The 22,817-nt window shown below is 43.7% G+C and overlaps 1 protein-coding gene across 2 annotated transcripts; it reads right to left on the bottom strand.

Annotated features, from left to right (window-relative positions):
* Window positions 1-13,017: 13,017 nt before the first annotated feature.
* Window positions 13,018-22,390, bottom strand: LOC111253410 (uncharacterized). 2 transcript variants are annotated; one of them, XR_002674636.2, is made up of 3 exons: window positions 15,063-15,843; window positions 14,632-14,931; window positions 13,018-14,278 (listed from the first exon to the last, which is right to left on the bottom strand). XR_002674636.2 is itself a non-coding variant. In XM_086993328.1 (3 exons), exon 1 carries the CDS (start codon window positions 22,242-22,244, stop codon window positions 20,358-20,360), a length of 1,887 nt encoding a protein of 628 aa, XP_086849454.1. In that variant the 5' UTR covers window positions 22,245-22,390; the 3' UTR covers window positions 13,109-14,278; window positions 14,632-14,931; window positions 20,356-20,357. The 2 variants fall into 2 exon arrangements, 1 of the variants encoding a protein (XP_086849454.1); XM_086993328.1 differs by lacking the exon at window positions 15,063-15,843 and adding an exon at window positions 20,356-22,390 and having other exon boundaries at window positions 13,109-14,278.
* Between the last annotated feature and the right edge of the window lie 427 nt (window positions 22,391-22,817).

Here is a 22,817-nt window from a genome sequence, read left to right as displayed (position 1 = left end):
TCCTTTATCCCTTTTAGGGACATAGAGTAGCGGTCTGATTGAAAAGGTGACGAACAACAATAAACTGATGATGGTATTGGAAATGATCTCAGCTTCATTGGAAATTAGTAAAGAAGTGCATTGAACTCACGTTTTTTTAATCACACGCATCTCTTTACGTTTTTAAACGTTCCGCCTTTAGGAATTTTGCAATCAACAAAAATTATCTTCTAAATATAATTTGGCCAAGAACTTGCTTAGAAAATGAATGTGTGCATAAAAAGTCTGATGTCGGCTAAGAACACTCTAGCTTCCTGGTTTAGCCTCACGAATGAATTAGCCTCACGTAACTTGGCTTGTATAAGGTACTGAGGGTAAGTCGAAATACTATTAAAGTTGACTAACGTCCAGCGCTGCCATGGTAAACAGAGAAAAGAGAATCGAATCTCTACGCTGTTCCATATTACCACCTTTCCATCAGTGTCTCGTTAATATAAGACCTGGCAGTTTAGGATTGACTTCATCCAGTCTAAGTTCCGAGAGAGACAGTTTCCTTAATAATCTTAACTGGAAATTTTTTATGATAATTGATACAAACATACAATACTCGTGACAATAAGTAAAAACCGCAAGAAAACAATACCATTCGATTTTGGAATCACCAAAGAAAACCCATAGACTGGGTCGCAAGCAAGCTGATTCATTCTTTTCTACGACAACATGACAGATCGTACCGAATTCATTCATGGCCTAAATGCATAGGGCGGTCGAGCCGGGAATCACGGCCCCACTTGGAAGAAATGGTATCGATGAAGTTAAAACACCGCAAATCTTTGCTCACACCCGCGCGTCCCTCAGACTACCTCACAACACTCGTAATAAAGTTAATTAATATTCAAGACGGCTAGAGTTTCGACCTGCAATCGGATTCCTATATAGCGCCTAGACCGCCTGGAGGAGAAGTGGCAACGGTCGTTCGGAAACAGCAGCAGGGACTCGCGTGGCGGCTCCGACCGCGCCATCATTGGTGGTACCTACTCAATTAAAGGACGACGATGTGGGTTGACCAGTGCGAACTCCGTGCATTGTGGCCGCTTGTGTATGATTTTCGCCGGTGGACAGAACAAATTTCATGTCGCTACTTAGTCGGACAGCTGCTGCTGCTGCTGCTGCTGCTGCTGCCACCATCGCCGCCATCTTTAAAATGAAATTAAGTAGATTTAGGCACGTTCTTGTCCTTTGATCATATTAGGAATATTTTTTCTTAATTTGAAACGATTATGGTCTCCAACGAAGTAGTTCAGTCCGACAATTTTTATTTTGTTTAGAACCAACTGATCCATAATAAGCCGGCGTTATTTAATATTATATGGTGTGCCATATAGAAATATGGAGCTAAAATCAATAGCCCATAAGTCAAATTTGTCAATACACTTGAAAATTTGGTGATATACACGTACATTATTTTAATTCATACATACATAATTAATTCATAGTACATTATTTAACGAGTTGACATAAGGATCTGAGCTTGACTATTAATACCTCTATTAGTATGTGCGTTATGTGTGGAGCTCACCTTGCTATATACCATCAGTTGAGATTTTTCGGCAGACTTATTCATCTAGGGACAAAAATATCTGCAATATTAACTGTCCGACCTGGAACTATTATAAATTAGTACTAGCCTAATATATAATACAATGTGTTATAATAAATGTACTTATTGGATAATGTGAAATTGTAAAACAAGACGATCATTCTTGTATGATATATAATCGTGTTACGACCAGGGCCCACAATACCCCACTCCCTGTGTGAATTGTATGTTTATGTATCGTTCTCTATGTGGACTTTATGACATTGCTACCTTCGCAGGGCGATCTGATCACATGCCTTAGAACAGATGATGTGGTGGCCCCATAACCCTGACGCTGATCCGCTCCCTAGAGACTGGCGTTAGTTCTTTTGGTTGTCTTCCCCGGTTCTCCCAAGCGACAGTCCTCACAGGACTCGCGGTAATGGCATCCCGCATCCTCGTATCGCAGCCTACATCTTCGACATCTTTGGCGGCTAGTCTCGCTCTTCTGCCCAAGGGGCATCCAAGAGGAGTCATCCGTTAAGCCTCAGAAAAGAGCACGGTCCAAGTCGAACAAGAGTATGTCTTTCTTGCAGACGGCCTTTGCCGCCCCTTGCCGGAGTTCCAGCCACCCAGTTACTCGTGATGAAAACGTTAGGGATAACGCTGCTGCTCATGTCTTTCTTTCCTTCATTATTGTTTATCTATCAGTAGGATACCATCGTTGCACGTTGCTAACCAAACTAAAAATTTGGCCAGGATTGCTTATGCAGATATAAAACACGGGACACTCGGACGTTCCTGCAACTACATGTGACGATCGTGCTGTTTAGCCATAATTACAGTGCTTGCTTTCTATTTCGAACTTGCAACTTAAATTGCGCATATATTTACTATTGAGCACATTTTTGCCCCCTTTTCGACTTTTTCTTCCTGGGCAGCAATATCACAGTAGCTTCCGAACACTGGGCACCTCCTTGTTCCATGGTCTTTCAATGATATTAACTACGACGCTCGACTCAAGCTTTGATCGGCATCAAGCCTCTCGAAAGTTGCCTCGTTGTTAACAGAGGCATCCTTAGCTCTATATTGGCTGCTAGTATGTATATCGTAATACGGGCTAGACGGTGGGGGTCGAGTGGCCTCGTCTCACAGGAGGAAACATCCTAGTCTGGTCTCTACCTGTGTTTCTTTTTATTTCTCTTTCTTCATTCGCGTTCATTCATTTCTTTCATTCTTTGTCCTACGGTCCTACTCGTTCTTCAGCCTGGTGACGTCGCCGGATAGACCCCCATCAGCTCCGCAGCGGTCTAATATTCGCTATTCGTTTACGATAATACCACATAGGAACGAATTTCCCTTCAGCGTCCTTTGCCATCGGACAGACTACCAACCCGGTCACTATCAAGGGAATAAGCAGGTCGCCTTCAAGAGGCTGATGATCCATAGCCAGTACTTCTGTCTGTCAGGACATCAGCCAGGCCAGTGCGTGCAGACCTCGATAAACGCGGACCTACGGACAGGCACAGATAGATACAAACGAACGCGCGAGCATATCCTTGCTGACTAGCCTCTTTTACCTTGCCAGGCTTTCCCGTTGCCTCACTAGCTGCTACGTATATACGATAGGTTTATCCAGATGGAATGACTATAGGTCGAAGGCCCAAAACTGGCTGCGCAAGAGATCCAGGGGTTGGACGGTCACGAATGAGAAGGCAAGAAGACGGACGTTTGTGCTGAGAAGCTCGCAAGTAAAGAGATGCATATGTCTTTCAGTGCATCCGGGTGTATGTGTATGACTGAGGATGAAATGCTGGTCGAGTATGTTGACGACCTAGATGAGATCGTGGATGGCGAGCCGGAGTGGAAGCAGCAATGACGAAACGCACAAACACAGATTAAACGAGAGTGAATGGTCAATTGTTCATGGATAAATGTTGAGTTGGAGGGGTTGAATGAGGGGTAAGGTTATTCGAGTACGAATAGGGCGAAGCTAGCGTGTGATCGGGTAATACTAGGGCGCGGTAAGAGACGCGTGGCGAGCCGCTGGACAGAGGGGATAGGCTAAGGAAAAGAAAGAAGGTACAAGGATATGATAATCAATATTATTATGCCATAATCATACTGATTAATGATTGATCCTATAGGAACTTCACAATACAATATGTAAATTATGTCGTTAAATGTCGCGTATTCAAAGATAGGGTTAATACCCATTAAATATTTACATTCTGCGCGGACGTGCGTTTGAGTTTTGAGGAAAAAAAAAAGTTAGAAAAACTGAACTGCAAGTAAGTGGGGTGGGATCAAGTGTATTGGAGCTTGCTCTTGAGAGATGTAAAGGACGTGACCTAAGCAGAGGTTATTGAGGCTCACAAGCTGCCACCTGCACATTAGCGTCAAGATGCCCGATGCAAAATTAATATTATTTATGTATTATTATTACAAATTATCGGGCGGCACAGTTTAGTATCAACAGTGGTCGCACTTCTTGAGCCCTTGAGGCACTCACGTAATTATCGGGTAATTATCGTGCTACCAGGTGAAGGAGATACGGTCTCTGGTATATTAGTATAAAGAGAATTGTCTACATCGAAATAGATATCAAGTGTTCCCTTGTAGATAGAATACAGGTGTACACATTTATTATGTCCCTTAATAACATATGAAACAAAGCCGAAGACACCAGTCATAATGATCTCGTAGTGAAACTGAGAGTTCACCAAAATGTTTATCAATATATTTTTAGAGTGAATTGTCCATTCCCTCTACATATAGGAGTATATAATGGCTGTAGATTCCTGGCTACGGTAGCTCTCCTCACCGCACAATCTATGGCCATTCAACATAGCATAACTTGATGATCCACTTCACCGGTTAAACGATTAAGCTCGTTCTATATAATCTGTGGGGTTCCTGCAATTGTAATGGTCGTGAAGTAGTCGCGGTGTCTCGGTAAGACGAATCCTTCTAACTCGTTAGTCGGATTTGCAAAACTTCGGGAAATGATGAGATCTGACGAACTATACTAGAAGAGGCCCTCACGAATGCGGCACCCAGGCTGTTTCACCCTCTGGGATTTTCTCTATATATCTATAATTCTGCGCCTCTATAGCTGTAGCTATTGATTACACTGTTATCTCGTCATAGTAAAATGAATGTATAAACAAACTGAAACGTTTGCTGTGTTTTCGTTAAAATGCATCAGCTTGCATGTTTGAAAAATGTCTGGGGGTAGTAGATGCGAATAATTTTAATTCTAAGTAACAGAGGAACGCCGTTCTTCGAACACACTTAGGGCTTTTTCTCGCTTTTCCTATTCCTGTTTTAATTAAATATCAATGAAAAAAAATATATATATTTAATAGACAGTATATAACGTGTAAAATCAAAACAAAAAACAACTCGCTGAAATTACTAAGAGAGCAGGAATCAATGAGTGCTGCTATGACAGCTAAGAGACTCGCATCAGGATGGATCATTAACAACATGTCATTAGTTGCCTGGTTTGGAAAATGCCAACACATAGCATCTCGGCAAACTCGGCCCATAAACTAAAAATAAAAGTTAAAGTCGCAGTTTTACCGTAGCGCGGCAATTTTTTTACGGTAGTCACATATTGCAGGCAACTGAATGGAGTAGTCAATTGCTAAACAGTACTCAAAAAAACAAAATTTGGCAAAAAACGCGGCAAAATTTGTTTGATTTATTGATATTGAATAAAGTTCACTGAATGTTAACCAATGCGACAGCAGACCAACAGTCACGAAATGTATTTATAATGAGAAATACATATGGTTTTTTCAAGTGGACCTCACCGCTCAGTCTCACAATGTACTGTTTCACACAAATAAAAGATAATTAGGTAATTTGTAACTTGTCCAAATACTGCACTATAGAATTACCGTATATATCAAATACAGAGACGCCAACAATCCATAAATAGTACACAATTCATGCGACTAATGAGAGTTACTTACGAATAATTTGGCTGTTAAATCTAAATAGATCAGAACTAGGCTGAATGTCGTTAACTTCGTGTACTTACGCTCTAGTAGTGAAGTTTCACTAGCACTTTTTCAAATATTTCAACCCGGAATAAACCTAATCACAGGGATGAATGTTAACTTGGTACGAAGGTGCTACAGCCATGCACAAGTGGTGCCGCATGCATATTGCATACCATGTGCATATACAAGTGTCCAGCAGGATCGGGACGGGACCATGAAGCTACGGAGGGTGTTATTTCCGATAACACGGATACCTCCGATAGGCTCTACTATTCGAGGGTAGTAAGGCCACAAACGGCTGCTGGGGCATACTCACACCACCTCCATACGCGTAGACACTTTGCCGTATGCTTGGCCCTAGTCTCCACTTGCACCTTGGCCAGCTTCACATCTGAAACCACCGGTGGGGGTCCGCATAGCATAGGCATCACCCCCACATAGACATGGTTGCATAAGATGAAGAAAGTCGGCTGGAGCGACGACGAAAGCAGCAGCAGAATTCGTGCAATATCTTCTTGCGCTTGCTGTATCTTTATATCTCTTCATCAAGGGAAAACGCCGGGACCAGAAGACCACCAGCGGCAGGGTGGTCGCAAAGTGGGCGCAGCCCGCTTTAGTGGCCACCTCTGGCTGCTGATCTCTCGTGTCGGTGTCCTATGAAGTCGGCTTACGAATCGGCCTCTTCTCTACCTCTTTTTTCCCCGCAACTCTGAGCTGATCGAGCGCGCTGAGTCTGCTCAAGCCCCTTTCGTTTGACGATTTCCAATGATGACTGCGGTGTTGGCTGCATGTCTGTTTTCCTGCTTAGCTCTCTACGAGAAACGGCTCATAGCGGTCGATGTGGACCACACGACACCAAGTGTCCCCTACGAGTTTCTACGACCAGTAATCACTAAGATCCGAGTACAGTACGCTGATACAGCTCGCCACAGGCCTTTCTGATTGGCCTTACGAATCCAATGACGACGACGAGATCCTTGAGGAGTCCCCGATCAACCGGAACAGCCACAAGGATCGCTGCCCGAAGAGCACCGAGCTGGCCCACTTTTCCTGGCGACGGAAAAGAAGGGGAATTTGAAGCTGCTAGCTCAGATCAGGAAGAGGAGAGACTGAATCAAGAAGCCAGGGCCGCCCCAGTGAAGGATATGTCACAGGGAGAGGCGAAAAATCTGCTCGACCGCTAGCCACTTATGCGACTCTGCAAACCGCGCGAATACGACGAATAGAAACGATCGAAACTAGCGGTCGTTCAGCGCAAAAGGGGCAGACCACTACGGGAGAGGACTTAACGAAATGAGAATCGAAGCCACAAAGGGGACCACAACGACGCGGGGATAGAGTCGGTTGGTACTATGGAAGGAGCTAACGTAGTTCGAAAGATTGGTCTGACCAAGTAAGGTGTTAAGTACACCAATTCTATGTGGCGCTAGTCTTGCTATTTCGGTCTTCACAACGCTGGTGGTGCTGCTGGCGTTGGTGAAAATCATTTTTACCATTCAATATAGTCTGTGTTAATTCTCAGTATGCATGATATATATATATATATATATATAACAATGGTTTGAATTAGTGATGGCCGTTCCAGTCACTTTCTCCATATACGTTTCGTCACAATGAGAACATAAATATAATAATATTGTTATAATACATATCCACCTTACTACTGTGACTGTTGCCTCGTAGTGCTCTTGCCTATTGCCGTTTCTGTTTGCATACCTTCATTGGACCTGCACGTTGAGTCACTGATGAACTGAGCTTATTGGACGTGTTTTCATCTCATAGATCTTCAATATAGGCACAATTTTGATAGTTTATCATTGTAAATAAATAGACGAGAAAAAATATTCTGCTCACGATACTAAGATGAGTTGGTAACATTGGTCCGCTCATTCTGATATACCACCAGCATCTTATCCGTTAGGCAAAGTGACCAGCGTCGATAGCAGATTCATGCCTGTTTCTTTTAAGCAATCATAATACATTGCTGTTTTCGATTTTGTCAATTATTATTACTATTATTGCTTACAACAATTCTACTAGTAGTGCAAACAATATTTAGGTTTTTTTTTTTTTGAATCTGTAAAGTGAAACAGCTTTCGTCTAGCATAGTTATTACACCTCTACAACAAAGACACGTTAGAATATAATATTGTCAGAAAATAAACAAATCCTTCTTTCAGACCAGCTCGAGACGTTAATATCAAATATACGCATACTGAAGCACATAGCCATGCACATATCAAACTAGAAAAATTAGACAGAAACCTATGTGCTGTAATAAGTTGTAAAAATCACTTATTATTGAACGAGCCTAAATTTCTAATCTAAACCAATATGGGCATCGCACATGATAACAAAGGCCACTGTCCGTGGCCACGGTCCGAGGTATCATCATTGTTTGACGACATCCCACCATGGCCGGCCCATGTGGACCTGGCTTACTTTACTGCGTGCTTTTTTATCCATCAGCTGGTTGCTATACTGACGTTATAATACAATCTTATTTTAGTACCATGTGAGTAGAATTTCGTAATTCAGTTTCGTTCCATGACATCATCGTCGTTCTCTAGCAGTCGTTCCCTCTTGCACATCCCTTGTGCTACGGTAACTTCAACTTCTCCCGTCTTGCTTCTGCTTAAGAGGGGAACTCTGGCCAACGGCCACACATTCCGATAGAAAAAAATATCCACGCCATTGTTGCTATCACCTGTGCGGTCGCAAACATCGAAGTGTTTCCTGTTGGTCCTCACGGGTTGAACGGGGCTCGGAGGGCCCACTGCCGCTGCTGCTTCAGACTCCGCCGTGTTCATCGATGTGGAGATGTGCTTCGTCTACGTACGAGCGCCGATCAACGGCTCGAATAGCGAAAACAACCTACCACCTAAGCAATCTAATGTAAATTCGAGCATGCGCGGATAAGAAGCATGACTAGTCGATCCGCAGCCGATCTGATCGCCGATGTCTGATCGGTTATCGGATGACGGGCGCGACGACGGCGACAACAACAGCGGCTGCTATAGCTGAGGTCTCAGTGAGTCTCGACTCTACACGCGGGTTGATTCGCTAACCGTTTGCCAGTTACTAGCATTGGGGCCGGCCATGATAGAGCAGGATACATGCAGGTTTAACGCAACCTGCTTCTTCTCTGCGGTAGAGGCTCTCGCGAATACTTGCGAATATGTGGGTCGATATGCGACTGCGTATATCTGTGTCTGTGTACGTTGGGATGGGTGAGTTTATGTGCTGCGCTCGTGTATGTTAACCCAGATGGGGCTAAGGGCATCGTAAATGACGAGGTATAGGCCAGAAAAGCAACCCCGCTATTCCGAACACCCTGTTCTGGTTGAACTGAGATCGAAGATCGAGCTTAGTCGACGGGATGGCCAACACGCAGTCGAGTGCTGTTGTGCAGAGGGGCGCTCAATTTCAAAAGGCGGCTTGTACGCATAGGGAGGGCGAGATCTATGTGGCCTAGATGGTCCTGTAGACGATAGCTTGAACAGAAGGCTTGAAAGAAAGCCGAGAGTTGCTGCGGGGCTATCAGAGTGAGATCTGATGGAAACGGCTATTGCTGGCGGAAGCGGATGTTCGAAGGCGGCCCTCGAATCCGCAGATCCGAAGAGCTGTAAAAGTCTGGGGACTGAGCAGGTACCTTCAGATACTAGTACATAGAGGCAAACGCGGAGGTAGAGAGCGAAAGCTAAATAGGAACGGAGAGGGCAAATGAGAAAACGAAACAATCCGGGGCCAAGGGAACCGCCGCATTCCATTGCGCACAATCGAACAGTTGTCAATACCGACGATTTAAGATGTATCGGCTTGAAAAACCATCAAATCTATATGAAAAATGTTTCGGCTTATTCAGCTGAAACATATTTAGTAAAGGACTTTCCAAGATATTATTTTTTTTCAATGTCAGTAATGTAAAAGGCACCTGTAGAAGTGTTCGAGTCTATCGAGGCGTAATAGGTACACTCAAGCACTTCGTACCCTCAGCATGGAAGAAAGAAGTCGAGGCGTTGATATAACTGCTATCAGTATTCACGCCGCAGATCTTTCGGTCCGTCTAGAAATACCATATCTGTATATGGCACGCTATAAAATAAACATTTTATACTTCAAGGCGAAAATTAAATTTGAAGAAGCCAAAAGTACTACAAGTGGGTTTGCATAACAGCATGCCCCTACGACCTATAGGAGCTAAGCTTGAATAAACTGCAAGCAGATGATGGGTGTTATAATTTTGCGTTGCAAAAATAGGATAGCGTATGGTAATGTCGGGCCTTTGAAAGGTTAAACGTGAATATTTCAATTAGCAGTCGAGTAATATTCTATCAACTTGCCTCTATAGGATCGAAGGAATAATACCTGCTTGGCCTTATATAGTTCTTTATAGCCCTGAGAACACCGCACGCATTGGGGACTAGCTCTTTCTATGTCAGCTCTAATCGATAATGTCCTGAAAAATTATTACTGTCGATGCATAGCAAGGTACCTGATACGCAATCCCACACATTGAGATGGGGGTTTACGTGTCGGGTCCTCACGCAAAAACCGCTTCCTGAACGTGTACAGGAAGGTATTAGATCACAGCAAAATTCATACAAGCGTGATACATTACCGGATGATTCGTAAATATCCCATGTATCGTTCCGGAAATACAGGACTTCGGAAATATTGCTCGATTGGCATTTTATATTGCCAAGTGTATAACTTCTCGTTAGTTTTTCCATGCGTTTTTGAAAAATCCATTACTATGAACGTTATTTATGATAAATTGCGATTGAGAAAAACGAAAAGAAAAACACAAGAGTCTAAACGAATATCTAAATCTGTACGCTATTGTTCCGTTCTGCCGGTAGTTGGCTTGTATTCCCCAATTACAATTACACAAGGCCCTGAACTGACCATATTGTATGTGAATGCCGCTTAAAAACGTATAATTATAGGTATATAACAAAAAGTATATATACTTAAGTCACAACGTACAGGGGACGGTATCGCTACCATCCGCCCGGAAGCCGTTCTAAGCAGCTCAAGGTCGGCTTACCGAGTGCAGGCTGCCAAACTTTGGAGCTTTGCGAATGTCGCCATGTCCGACTGGGTCATAGCCTCATGTTGATGGGCCGGGGGATCAGGCCGTCGAACAAGGACCAATTACTGGAAATTTGTGTCGTTTGACCGATTGCAAATAGCTGCTTCACGTTTTACTGTCGTTAGGCATTAATTTAGACGGTCCGACGGTCCTACCTAAAATAGAATTTAACGTGCCACCGGTGACGTGTTCAGAGTTTCTAATCTCACATGAATCGTCGAATAAGCTATTTGATATTTAGCTATGTTAACTCTAAAGAAGAATTTGTCAATATATTGAATTATTTAATGTCAAATCAATACTTTTCTCTACTTAGAATCCTGTCAAATGCGCCATTGCCGGATTTCGCTACTCCTATTAACGTTTGTCACCTGTAATTTCAAAGAATTTGCCCTATACCAGATTTCCGTTGAACAAATTGTTTCCACTTTCTGGACAACGTGACGGAAAGATACGAGCACTCACAGGCAGGCTTTCCATGCGAGACCGGCAGCTTTGAGTTGCAGTAAATTCGTATAATTGGAAAAAGTGTCCCCGTCACATCTAATATGGGTGAGCAGATGTGGCCGGGTTGAACCCGGGCAGAATAGCAGGTCACCGCCATTACTATTTGTAGGTCAGCCGATCCACTTCCTGCTATCGGTACGTGCGTATTTCTCCAGTGGCGTTCGCTCTGATGTTCTGCTGCTTTTTCATTTGCACTGTACGAGAGCGAGGTTATCGATGACTCTTCGACGGTTGGCTAACTCGCGGTCACGGCGGCAGCTACGAGTACGAGGTTGATCGAGTACGCGCTTCACTGCTGGACTGGGCCTGACAAGAAACTTCCGCGAATTGAACTGCATCTCAATCACTCCATCCGTCGAACGCTAGGACCGGTGTCGAACTGTCGCGTATCAGTGCTTTGATGCTTGTTTGTATGTTGTACGAGACGCATTGGGGGGTTGTTGTAGGGGTGAGCGTGAATCATGCGAGGGCACGGGCGAGACAGGGGGCGAATCGGACTTCGCCACACCGTGCGGATGAAGGGAACTCGTGTGCAAGGAGTCAGCTTCAATGTCGAGGTCATGGCCCATGCACAGCCGGAATGCCATTTGTATCTCGAGGCTACGCTGTCTCATACTAGGCTCAGTTAAGATGAAGTGCCCAGCGAGCAGCGGCCGCAGAAGTCACAAGTGCCAAGTCAAGCATGGCCGACTTGTGACGCGCTGGGCTTTCTCGGGGCCCTCAATGTATCGAAGGCTAGACAGGGGCATGGAGGTAAATCGAACCTAGTTGGGCAACTGCATTGTCGTTTTCCGGCCGATCAAAATGCATAACATGTGTACTTCTTTCTACTCAATACTTTATAGGACCAATTACTAGAGAATAGTTGTGTCGGGCGGTTTTGGCCAACGGCTGGCTGATAATAATTAATAACGATAATTAAATCGTGATTAAGTTTTTGTTCGAACCTCGAAGTAGTATTTGTATTCTGTTCTTAGCAGTTCAATGGCTTTCGGTCTTCTGGTTAGTCTTGCGATTCGTACGCATCGCTAAAGGCCACAATATTTTTGTCAGTTTCCTAATTTCGGTATCTAACTCGGACCGTTTGCCTTCAAAGTCTTCGAATGAGTAATCCCTTTCGCGAATTCAGTCGGGTTAGAATTTAGAGAGAAAGCCCGCTACTGTTCGACGAGACCACATTTGGTACGAAAAATTAACACAAGTTCTCAGTGTAGCTTTATATTCCGTTGCTCTTTTCTGTTATCTACTTTACGGTAAGATTAATCTTTGAAAAGGCCAAATAACACGTATCGTTTGAAGGCGAATTATCTTACCTCTCTTTTCACCCACGTCTATGGCGTCAACGTATTATATTTGATCACTGAACGCCGAAGTTATAATCAATTTCACACACGAAGTGGAATGTTTTTTCTTTTTTTGTACACAGATCCTATCGTGTCTTTCGTCTATATACGGAACTTGTCGCGTCAAAATTAACATTTCTTCAAATGGCTACCGTTTTTATAACTAAACACATACATTCAGTGGGGTTCCAACGACCCAAAGTTCGAAAAAATTCAGTTAATCAAGTTCACTACTGGTAATAGGTCCAGTTCTAAAAGTTTTTTCATCGAATTATGTACGTAGTGATGCAACATAGCACTATTTCTGATTCTACCGTAAAGACGGTTAGATTTATGTCGATTTTTTTAGCAGTAGATATACGATACACTCGTGTGTCTACAGATAACCCAGATCCAGTTGTCAATCCCTCCGTGAGTCATTATCAATTTCAAACCCACACTACTAATAATACCCAATAATAATTTTACGAAACTGAAATGTAAAGCCCCCAGCAGATAAACCTAGTAACAACTACATTTCTATTTAATTTGATCAATTTCAGGTTGTTTCACCGATTCGCAGTGTAATCATACTACCTACTCATAGATCTGTTTGTGATGAGGGTAAGTCCAGAAAAGAAAAGCCTACGTTTATCAATTTGATCTGCATCCCTGTTAGCTAAGATTTGTTAGGACGTTCGCAAGACCAACTTGTAGGATCAGTATAAACGAGTAAACTAAATAAATAAAAACATATATACTGAATCAATAGACACCGGAGATGATCGACCACAACAACAGAGAGTAAATATTTTAAGTTCAACCCAGAGGATGCGGTAACCATACAAGCCTGTCGGCACACCCAACCTAACCCTAATGCTGGCTTACTCTGTTGCCTATATGAACAATATGGATGCAATGTGCGTTCTTAACCGATCGTTTACTATATTCTTGCCGTTTTTGCCTCACTCGCCTTTGACTATAGCTCTTCTGATCGGTGTAAAGCTACAAGTTCCTTGCTGAAAATGGCGTTCTGCATTAATTCCGCGACCAACGGCTAGTCTCAGATATAGTCAGCTACAGCCGCAGTCTCTAAGTCGATCAGTTAATGTACGACTGTACACAACCGACGGCTGGCTGACTTCCTAGTGGTACCCCTGGGGGACTTAGGGCTGGTGTTGAACTTCATCGTCGAGAACTCATTATTTTGGGCGCGGGCAAGTAGACGGTCTGGTATTCCGGTACGATGTTGGTACCGCTTTCGATGGCATTTTAATTCGATATCATAGAGTTATTGGTCGATTCCCTACAGATCTATGAAGTGGCCAGTGCTTACGGCATATGGCCGTCAACCGTTGTTGATAGGCAACCATGTGAGGCTGGGTGCAAATCAAGCTACGGGCAATACATCACACCCCAGCCCATAGCTTTCTCACACAAACTACCTGGATGAAGCAAACAAACATCGGTAATATTAACGAATCTTAACTAAAACAACATAGTACAATTTTCGACCGACCTAAATCCATCTAGCCATAATACCTTTCTGAACTAACTCTAAAGAAACGCTGATGTATCTCGATATTTAAGACGACTCAATTTGAACGTAATCATCCATGCTTTCGGTACAAATATTATCACAGAGATATTCCTCAGTATTCCAAAAACTACTGTCCTTGTTAGCCGCTGTGTTTCGAGTTTTACGTCCGGTAGGGTCGCTAAGTTGTCCATCAGACAGACGTCTCGCTCTCTATGTCCGGGTTTGAGCCTAAATTTTCTTGTTCGCCTGATGAAAAAAATAAGCGTTGTAACTCTTCGTAAGCTTTTAGCCTCTTCGTTGTGTAGTACCGTAGTGAAAATCATTGGTTTCAACAATTTGGTTGTCACAACAAAACAAACCTTTCGGTCGTACCCGGTTTCGAACACAGAACAGCTCACTGGCGTCTAGGTTTAGTAGGCAGGAACGTTATCACTACACTGTCGTAGAGACCCATCTTTTACTAATGCTACCAGAAAACAAACGTTCCCGAAGATAGTCACGATTGTGAGCTAGTTCCGAAGTATACCTAGTACCAACACCAACTCGTACATTTTGCGAGACTAACAAAGATGAAAAAAGCCCACGTCGCTACGTGTTACCTCAATCAACTGCAGGTTAACTTGACTAATTGGTAATTCATCCCTTGAATCCATCGCTCACATCGACGAATCCGCTGACCGCTTGATCAGCCCCATTATTGGTTAATTTTTGCCACATTGGAACTCTTTCGCGAGTGACCGCTCCCAAGTCTTCTAAATTCAATAATGTTCGCTGTATCCGTAGGCGACTGATATCAACCAGGCAAACTTGATTCGGTAGCCATTTTTCTACGATCCCGGTTGCTACTGTTCTGTTCTGTGTCTTCCCCACTCCTAAAACCGCCCCAATAACGCCACTGCCTGCAAAGAAAGTTCAGAAACACACGTCAACTAGTTAGCTAACTGTTAATCAATCTATTGAGATGTCCTGACAGAGCGCTGTAAAAATACCCAGAGTAAACACAAAGCCAGCAATGGCTGTTCGCCCTTACCCGTTCATAAACATGCGAGACTTTTAGACAAATGTAATTGTTTCCGATTACAGACGTTACCCCGCAGCGATGGCCTTCCTGCTGTTCGTACGGTTGTTATTGTTGTTTTTTGCCTTAGGTTGTCTGCTGTAGCGAAGAGCACTGCCAGTACTGTAGCTTTCCTTGTTCATTCGAATGCTTGAGCCTTATAGGTCTGACTGTATATGGATCGGGCGCACAGATTATGCAATCCAATTGCGTAAAGCGGCAAGTTATTCGACTAACTAAAATATAGAGCTGACTGGAGTGTAGTGAGCTTTCGAAGTTCGTTTACAAACAATGTGCCTCAGACAATGCGCAGGAACCAGCGACAGACTTAGGACAGTTCAGTGCGGTAGACAGATGCAAGACCGTACACGGAAGGATATAAACGGAGGAGGGTGCAAGCATGCGCGACTAAGCATCCATCGAGTACAGAACCTTGTTCAGTAACGCACATGACGGGGCATTTTTGCCACTGAAATAATCAAATTTAAGTGCGGTTCTTCGATTACGAAGCACTTTGGCTTCGTACGGCAGAAGACGTATGTGTTACTAGGTCAGCAATGTCTGAACGTGAAACCAAGTCAGACATAGGTAGGCAGGTAGGTATGTAGCAGTCGTACAATTGTAAGGGTAGAGATGGATTTCTCTCGCACGTTCTCAGCTGGCCCCGTATTTCCACATGGCCAGTACTCAGTCATTTTGCCTCAAGATACCTGATTGAAAGTAAGGACAAACAAACTAATAAAGATTCCTTAGTATTTTCCTTATTACTATTGGCTGACACGCAACATCGAATTGGGCGATGTTCCGATAAAGCTGCTCGTGAGTTATGAATGAAGCTGATCGAGTGGTTAAGCTAGTAAGCTGCCTTATGTTGTTTACAGCTCGGTCTACAATGGATCGTGTTTTTTTTTGTAAATTCACTCGTCACTACCGACTTTTCTACTATCACCGCTGCGTTACAAGTCCTTAGCTAACCGGTAACTTTCGACTACTTTAATAGAAATACATATTCTACACAGGCAGCTCTTGGAGCACTTTAGGAAAACAAGGAGCGCCGGCACGTACATGGCCGACACACTAGTATATGATAATTACGTGTATAAAAATGTTATTATTCGATAATCTTTGCCGTAGTTATGGTGGTAGTTGTTTATATTTTCTCTGCCGTTTTTTTATCTGTGTCTTTATTTACAGAGCCATTAGTCTTTGTTTGTTCATCGTGTTGCCACATTTCATTGTGTTTCAATTAGGGAACTGCTTTCCTCCGTCAGCCAAATAGGGATATTCATCTCAGATGGTCATTCCGCACTACAACAGGTCGTATAAGCGCTGTTGTTTGACCCGAAAGAATGGCGGAGAATAGGCGATCCCGTCCAGCGGATCGTGTTGTCCACAACACAGGACCCAATCAAAATTGTGTTGTTTCTTTTCGGAACGTCAAAACGATATAAAAGCGTACCGAAATTGTGCGCCATCTGAGCACCCCGTAGAAATCACAAACGCACAAACTGTTAACGGCATCGTTGTTTTCCGTCAGTAGCAGACTCCACAACATCTAGCAATCGTGAGCGCGCTGCCGATAGTGGGAGAAAAACCTCTCAGGACTTGGAACGATGACAAGATTTTAACGATGTATATCAACAGATACTATCTCTGAAGTGTTAAAATGAAAGGCAATAGTAATTGCTTGTTCGTTGTTGGCTGCTGCCGCTGGCAGCCAAGCCTTGCGCGGTTCCACAAAGACAGAAACGGTCCTACCTGGTAAACAGAGAGAAAGAAGAATGCCTTCACAAAAAGCGTGTGTTACGCATAAACATAAACTCGCCTTTAGAATATGAATAGAAACATCTTGAGATTTGCCTACTATTGCTGGTCGGCTAATGCTGTGAATCGGGTCCACGTGCTGGTAATGTCTGGTGTGATGACGTGCAGTGGTAAAACAAACGGGGCAATATTCAAATCTCTAGGCAGCAACCTATTAACTGATTAACCAAACGAGCTATTGGCTGACATTCACAATACTAAAGAACGACTCAAATATAATCCATCTGAAGATGATGGTAAAAACAGGCTCACAGTAGACCGAATCAAACATGCTAGGAACATGAGGGATTTGCTAAGTTTCCTATGCAAAGTGTTTTCTAGAATAAAACAAGTTGAATTGTCCAACTTGGAAGTGTTCGACTAAAGTGGACGAAAAGTCCAGTCATGTAGGTGGAAGGGCTGAGCTAACCGTAATGTTCATTACGAACCTGTTACGTTTTATCTATCACTCCTCTGAACACGGTAACGAATAGCTGGCTTCTGTTTAGGCAGGAAAAAACCAATGTCTATAACAAAGAGTTATCACACAAAGTAAAGTCTTACCGATTTACGTTTATGTTTACGTTTCTATTGTTTTTTTCCAGTTCGTGGGACATTTCTCAGAATTTTATTACCTAAAGCTATGCTGGACATTCTAGATATGACGTTTCCCTTTGACTTAGGTTGCATCAGATGCACGGTGATTTTAGTCTATCGTCAACTTAGAAATCTTCAAATTCGAGGTCCATCACAATAGTGACACGTGGCTCAGAGAAACCTGCTCAACGCTGCCTTGGTTCAAGAGTCGGAAGTGGTGGTTCTGATGGAAAAACAGATGGGTGTTTGTGGGCTGACCGTCCCGAAACACATTTTTGCCTACTGAAATGTTACTTGTATACAACCCAATTGGCACCGCCTTGTGTGGAGTGCAGTTCGAGCATAAAAATGTGACAATTAAGCTTTGGCTGAACGGTATTGGTCTAATTGATTGGAGGGTGCCAAAGCAAACTCATGGGAGTATCATTCGCCGATAGAAATCCACAAAGTGCTTATATATATATATGTACATATATTCTAGTGTAGATGTTCTCCATCTGTGAAATTACAACGCCTCCATTGCTATACACACGTAATTATTCTGTTATTCCGCAAACGAAACGTTTAGGATGTACAATTATTTTGAAAGTGTTTTCACCCACTTAATCGCACTTTCCTCTTTTGCTAATTTCTGCGACATAATTAACCCGTCCGCTCGACGCGTGCTGTTGCTCCGACCCAGTTCTTGCTCTGGGCGGCCACGGTAGCATTACAGACAGCTGTTCGCTGTCTGTAATGCTACCGTGGCCGCTGTCGTACCTACCGCTGTCGTAAAGTCTAAATTTAACGCAACACCCACGCAGTGTGCTTATTGGCGTTCCTCGTTTAACGTGGTCACAAAATTCGTCCTCAGATACATCGAAACAAAGTAAGACGTTTGTCGCGCAACAGGTAATTCTCTACGCCTTATATGGCCGTTGACAAAGCACTCGGAAGTTGCGGCAGATTTCCTTAATAATACGCTTTGTACGTTCAGAATTAACGCATGTTAGATCCGGTCGGAGAGAACTGCCTACAACACCGATCAGACAACAGCCTAATCTGGCTTCGGTTTAAGCGAAAACAAACCGCATGCGTGTATTCCCGGCGCCGAATAGAGATGCAAGCCGTCGGCAATACAAATGATAGAGAAGAGACAACTGTCTACTGGGCTATAGCGATTCAACCACCATCACGATATGATTGCAGGCCAAATGCGCCCGCTAAGGTGGGACCCTTTAGACTGATGTGGACTCATCGATGAAATAGGCACTTTACGATTTGCGCCTGTTCTCTCTTTTTCTGATAGATCTTTTGTCCACGTTAGATTTGCGTCGCGAAGCTTATTTCGTTGGGTCTTCCATTAAAGAGCCGGCTGTGCCAAGTGACGCTTAAAAACGATTTGAAGGTGTTAGCAGCTCGTCTGGAAAGCCTGAGTCGATGAGGTTTTCAAGTAGCTAGGCCGTCGCCTAATTGCCAACTGCTACATCTAAACGGTACTTATTATGAAGATATAACAGCGGGTAACTAACAAATACAGGATCAGAATATAGCAACTCCGCCTAAAAAAGAGCTCATGTCGCTAAGTAACTAACTTAAACAAAAATATCACTAAATATTTTCCAAAAACATCTATGTAAACATTCTATGCCTACTACTTGTTACGAGAAATTTACATTCACCGCCAGCAACCTGCACATATGCACACGGCAATTTCAACGTCACACTCCCCATCGTACGGGCCTAGAAACAGGTGATACAAATTACAACGGGCTTTCTGGCCGGCGGGAATTGATTGTAGTCAAATAAGGTCCTCGACTACGGCCTAGACTAGAAAATAAGGTTAGTTTAATTAGTGATTTTACTTAGTTACACCTACAAGCTGGCGGCTAGAAACTAAATTATGGTTTTCAGAGAGCTTAGTAAGCTAAGCGTGATTTAGTACCCACGCTCACTTCCCTATGGAATAGATTGCCGGCTCCAGGGTATCGTGACCACCGACCAACGTGTAAATTGCTCTTTAGTCAGGAAGCGTAAAGGGACGATGCAGTCTATAAGCCAGCTATTGCGCATACATAGAGATATGGCTCTATTGATTTAGTCCCTTGGGAGGACACTCTGGATGAGTCAAGCCATTAAATAACTCTTCAGCCTTCGTTCGAAGCATAGGGCCACTACTGCTGTTGGGCCCGTGGTGACGCTCGGATGCAGTTGACTTCACGCGGCATAGACGATAGGCTACGAATGCTGTTAGTGTTATTGTTACAAATACTGCCAAGGAACGAAAAAACTTGCCCAATGCACAAGTAGCATTACTTGCGCAACTACAATGTCTGCGTGCAAAATTTGCACGCAGACATTGAAGTTGTGCTTTGAAAAAGTGCTGCTTTTGGACTAATCACCAGCTAATCCAGGTCACGTCGAAAGTGAACTCGTTGCTTTTGGCTTTAAATCACATGTTTCTAAATAAGCCAGAGGCCGTCAGACCTGCGCACTTCACTATTTTTGTAGTCGTAGTGGTGTCCTAGAAGGCTCCAGAGCCGAAAGTTATCAGTCACTCCAGTTATTTAAGTTGCAGCTAAGAAAATTTATATGTAGGTCCACTTTCAGGTGACTGAGTGATTTTATCCGAATTAACCACGTAATGAACCAAATATTCGTTTCGTTTTGCCCTGGGTGGTTGAAGTCAGCGAATCTTACGACCCAACGACAGTATATTTCCTCTTCCACTAGCAATAGGTAGGTCTTTCGGCATCCATCTCAGCATAACCTAACCTAGGCGACCTAACATAAGGCGTAATGATCACATTTTTTTACTGTACTGTATATATTAATATTTTAGATTGCATTGACAACAAATGACACTGGACATTCGCGAAGGACTCACATTTACGCCATCACACATGTGCGTTTCTTTCGCCGCTTTTTTGTCGGTTCCCGCTTCCTAAAAGTAGGCGCCGACGTTGTAGGCTCAACAATAGGATTGGTAATGTTGGATTTAATGTATTCGTCAAGTGGGCATTTGAGCCGGCTATTGAGTACAAGAGAATTCGACGGGTGAGTGTAGTTGGTAGTAGACGAATTTATATCTGATTGTAACCAAATGTCAGTCGAACCCCAAGAGCTTGGGTAGGTGTCGGCCGCCAGTGGCTCGGGGGTCTCCAACAGCAGCTCCAAATCATGTTCGGCATCTAGATCAGTTTTAAATGGATAAACCGGATCATCTGGCCGTAAAAGCATACGCCAGTTGATGGAGGCAAACATCAGTAAACTTTTCTGATCTTCCATGGGTATGCTCGCACACTCCTTTAGCTCGAGGTACTTTCTTTCTTTGGTTTTGATTCTAATTTTTTTTGAAACTTTTTTTTGCATCACTAGCTCCTGCACACGAGCAGTGTCAAAATAACTTTCGTCGAGCGTCTTATCGGCGTTGTAATAGTCGAACAGCTGATGCTGAATCAACTCATCGTAATTTTCCGAGCCGAGACGGGCGTGCGGGTTCTTGATCAACAGGCGAGCAATGAAATCCTTTTCAAATGTGCCGACAAAATCGGGAATACATATAGGGTGTTTTCGAATAGATTCTCTAAGTTTAGAACGTTCCTTCTCACGGTATGGCATCTTGCCAGTGACCAACCTATACGCCGTTACCCCAATAGCCCACCAGTCAACGGCGCGACCGTAGGGCTTGTGGTTAATGATTTCCGGTGGCATAAAGGCCAGCGTACCAGCATAGTCCCTGTCCTCGAATTCGACCGCGGTTCGTGCAAAGTAACCGGTTAGCGGGTACGTGTCTACGAAATGAGCAATACATATCTTGCATGTATCAAAATCGATTAGCTTAATATGGCCACCCGGCAGGAGGAGCGCGTTTTGTGGCTTAATATCACGATGTATAAAGCCGTGCGCATGAATGTGGGAAACCGCCTTTACCATCTGATTGAGAATAATACAGTATTGATCCGGGTATTGTATGATCTCACCCATTGCTTGCACATATTTAAGGACATCAATACCACCCACGTATTCCATTACAGTGACGTACGCTGCCGTTGTGAGGAACGAAGCATGATACTGAACGATTTTCGGATGCTCCGACACCGATGCGACAATTTTGTCGAGTGCCGCGTATGAAAGCCGTTTCAGGCGGCTCGTGATAATGAGCTTTACGCAGACTCTTACGTCAGTGGGTATATGGATAGCTTCGTAAACAACACCGAATCCTCCGCCACCAAGCGTTCGAACGCACCGAAAATCCTGTATCTTTGGAATATATTCAAGTGGGCTGAAAGCCGATCGGATTCGAAAGCTTCGAAGTTGTGCTTCGCACAGCTTTACGCATTCCCCCCAGTTTGTTGACGGAAGACCAGCAGTGTACTCTAGCAAGTTGCACGTATCGCCAATGGCAGCGATGAAGACTCGTAGGCACTTCATCGCCATAACAGCGCCCTCTAGTGAATATCGACTCTGATAGAGCTTAAAGGACGCTACAATATTCTCGATGTGCTCCTTCACGTCATCCCTCGACAGAACCAAAGCGTTAAGCCGTTTGAGTACATCATGGCCAAGTCGAACAGACTGTTCTTTCGCATAGGTTTCGAGCGGTGTGTAATCAAGACTAATGAGGCTGTGGTTTCGTATGAGGGTCTCAAGTAAGCTCTTCGTCGTTTGAATAGCTTGAGAATACTGGTTGTTGACCACTTCGCATACTGGCGACGGCCCTGTCGATGTCGCTAAGGGAACTCTACACGCACGAGAACTCACGATGTATCCCATGGAATCATTAATCGTACCGTTGCTCTTGACTAACCAGACTAGAAATCCCGGACCACGAACCTGCCGCCATACACGCGACTTCGAACACAACACTGGTGCGTGTGGTCTGCAATTGAGTTAAGGGTTACTCCGTTGTCGTCAAGCGAAGAACATTACTTCTCGCTAACCTGCGATGGCCAGTCGGGTTACATTTCTGCCGAAGGATATCCATCCTGTCTTCGCTACCTTCTCTACGACGGCAATGACAGAATAAATTTACACAAGATTGTGTGTGCGACCACTGTAAGCAGAGCTAATTTGACCACTAAACTATAGGTGCAATACATATACGTGATGGACAGCCACTTCGTAGCAAGAACTATGTGCGGAATATCGTCGACGTATCCTGATTCATTGTGTTCTAGCAGTAGCAAGCGGGTTCTACAATCCAAGACTGATAATCAACTAGCATGCTTAGTTTGCCTAAGCCACATGGCTTAATGTTTTTCTCTAACTTGTTTTTTATACAGTTACGTTCTTCCTGTAGACCAACTTATCTTATAAGTACGACCTTCTGGGAAGCACACCTATCAC

The sequence above is a fragment of the Varroa destructor genome, unplaced genomic scaffold (genome assembly GCF_002443255.2).
Source record: "Varroa destructor unplaced genomic scaffold, Vdes_3.0 BEIS01000006.1, whole genome shotgun sequence".
Classification (NCBI taxonomy): domain Eukaryota; kingdom Metazoa; phylum Arthropoda; class Arachnida; order Mesostigmata; family Varroidae; genus Varroa; species Varroa destructor.
This window is presented reverse-complemented; position numbering and strand designations above follow the sequence as displayed.

Bases quoted from the DNA above. Each gene is read 5' to 3' on its own strand.
- LOC111253410 (XM_086993328.1), bottom strand. From the start codon at position 22,244: ATGGGATACATCGTGAGTTCTCGTGCGTGTAGAGTTCCCTTAGCGACA.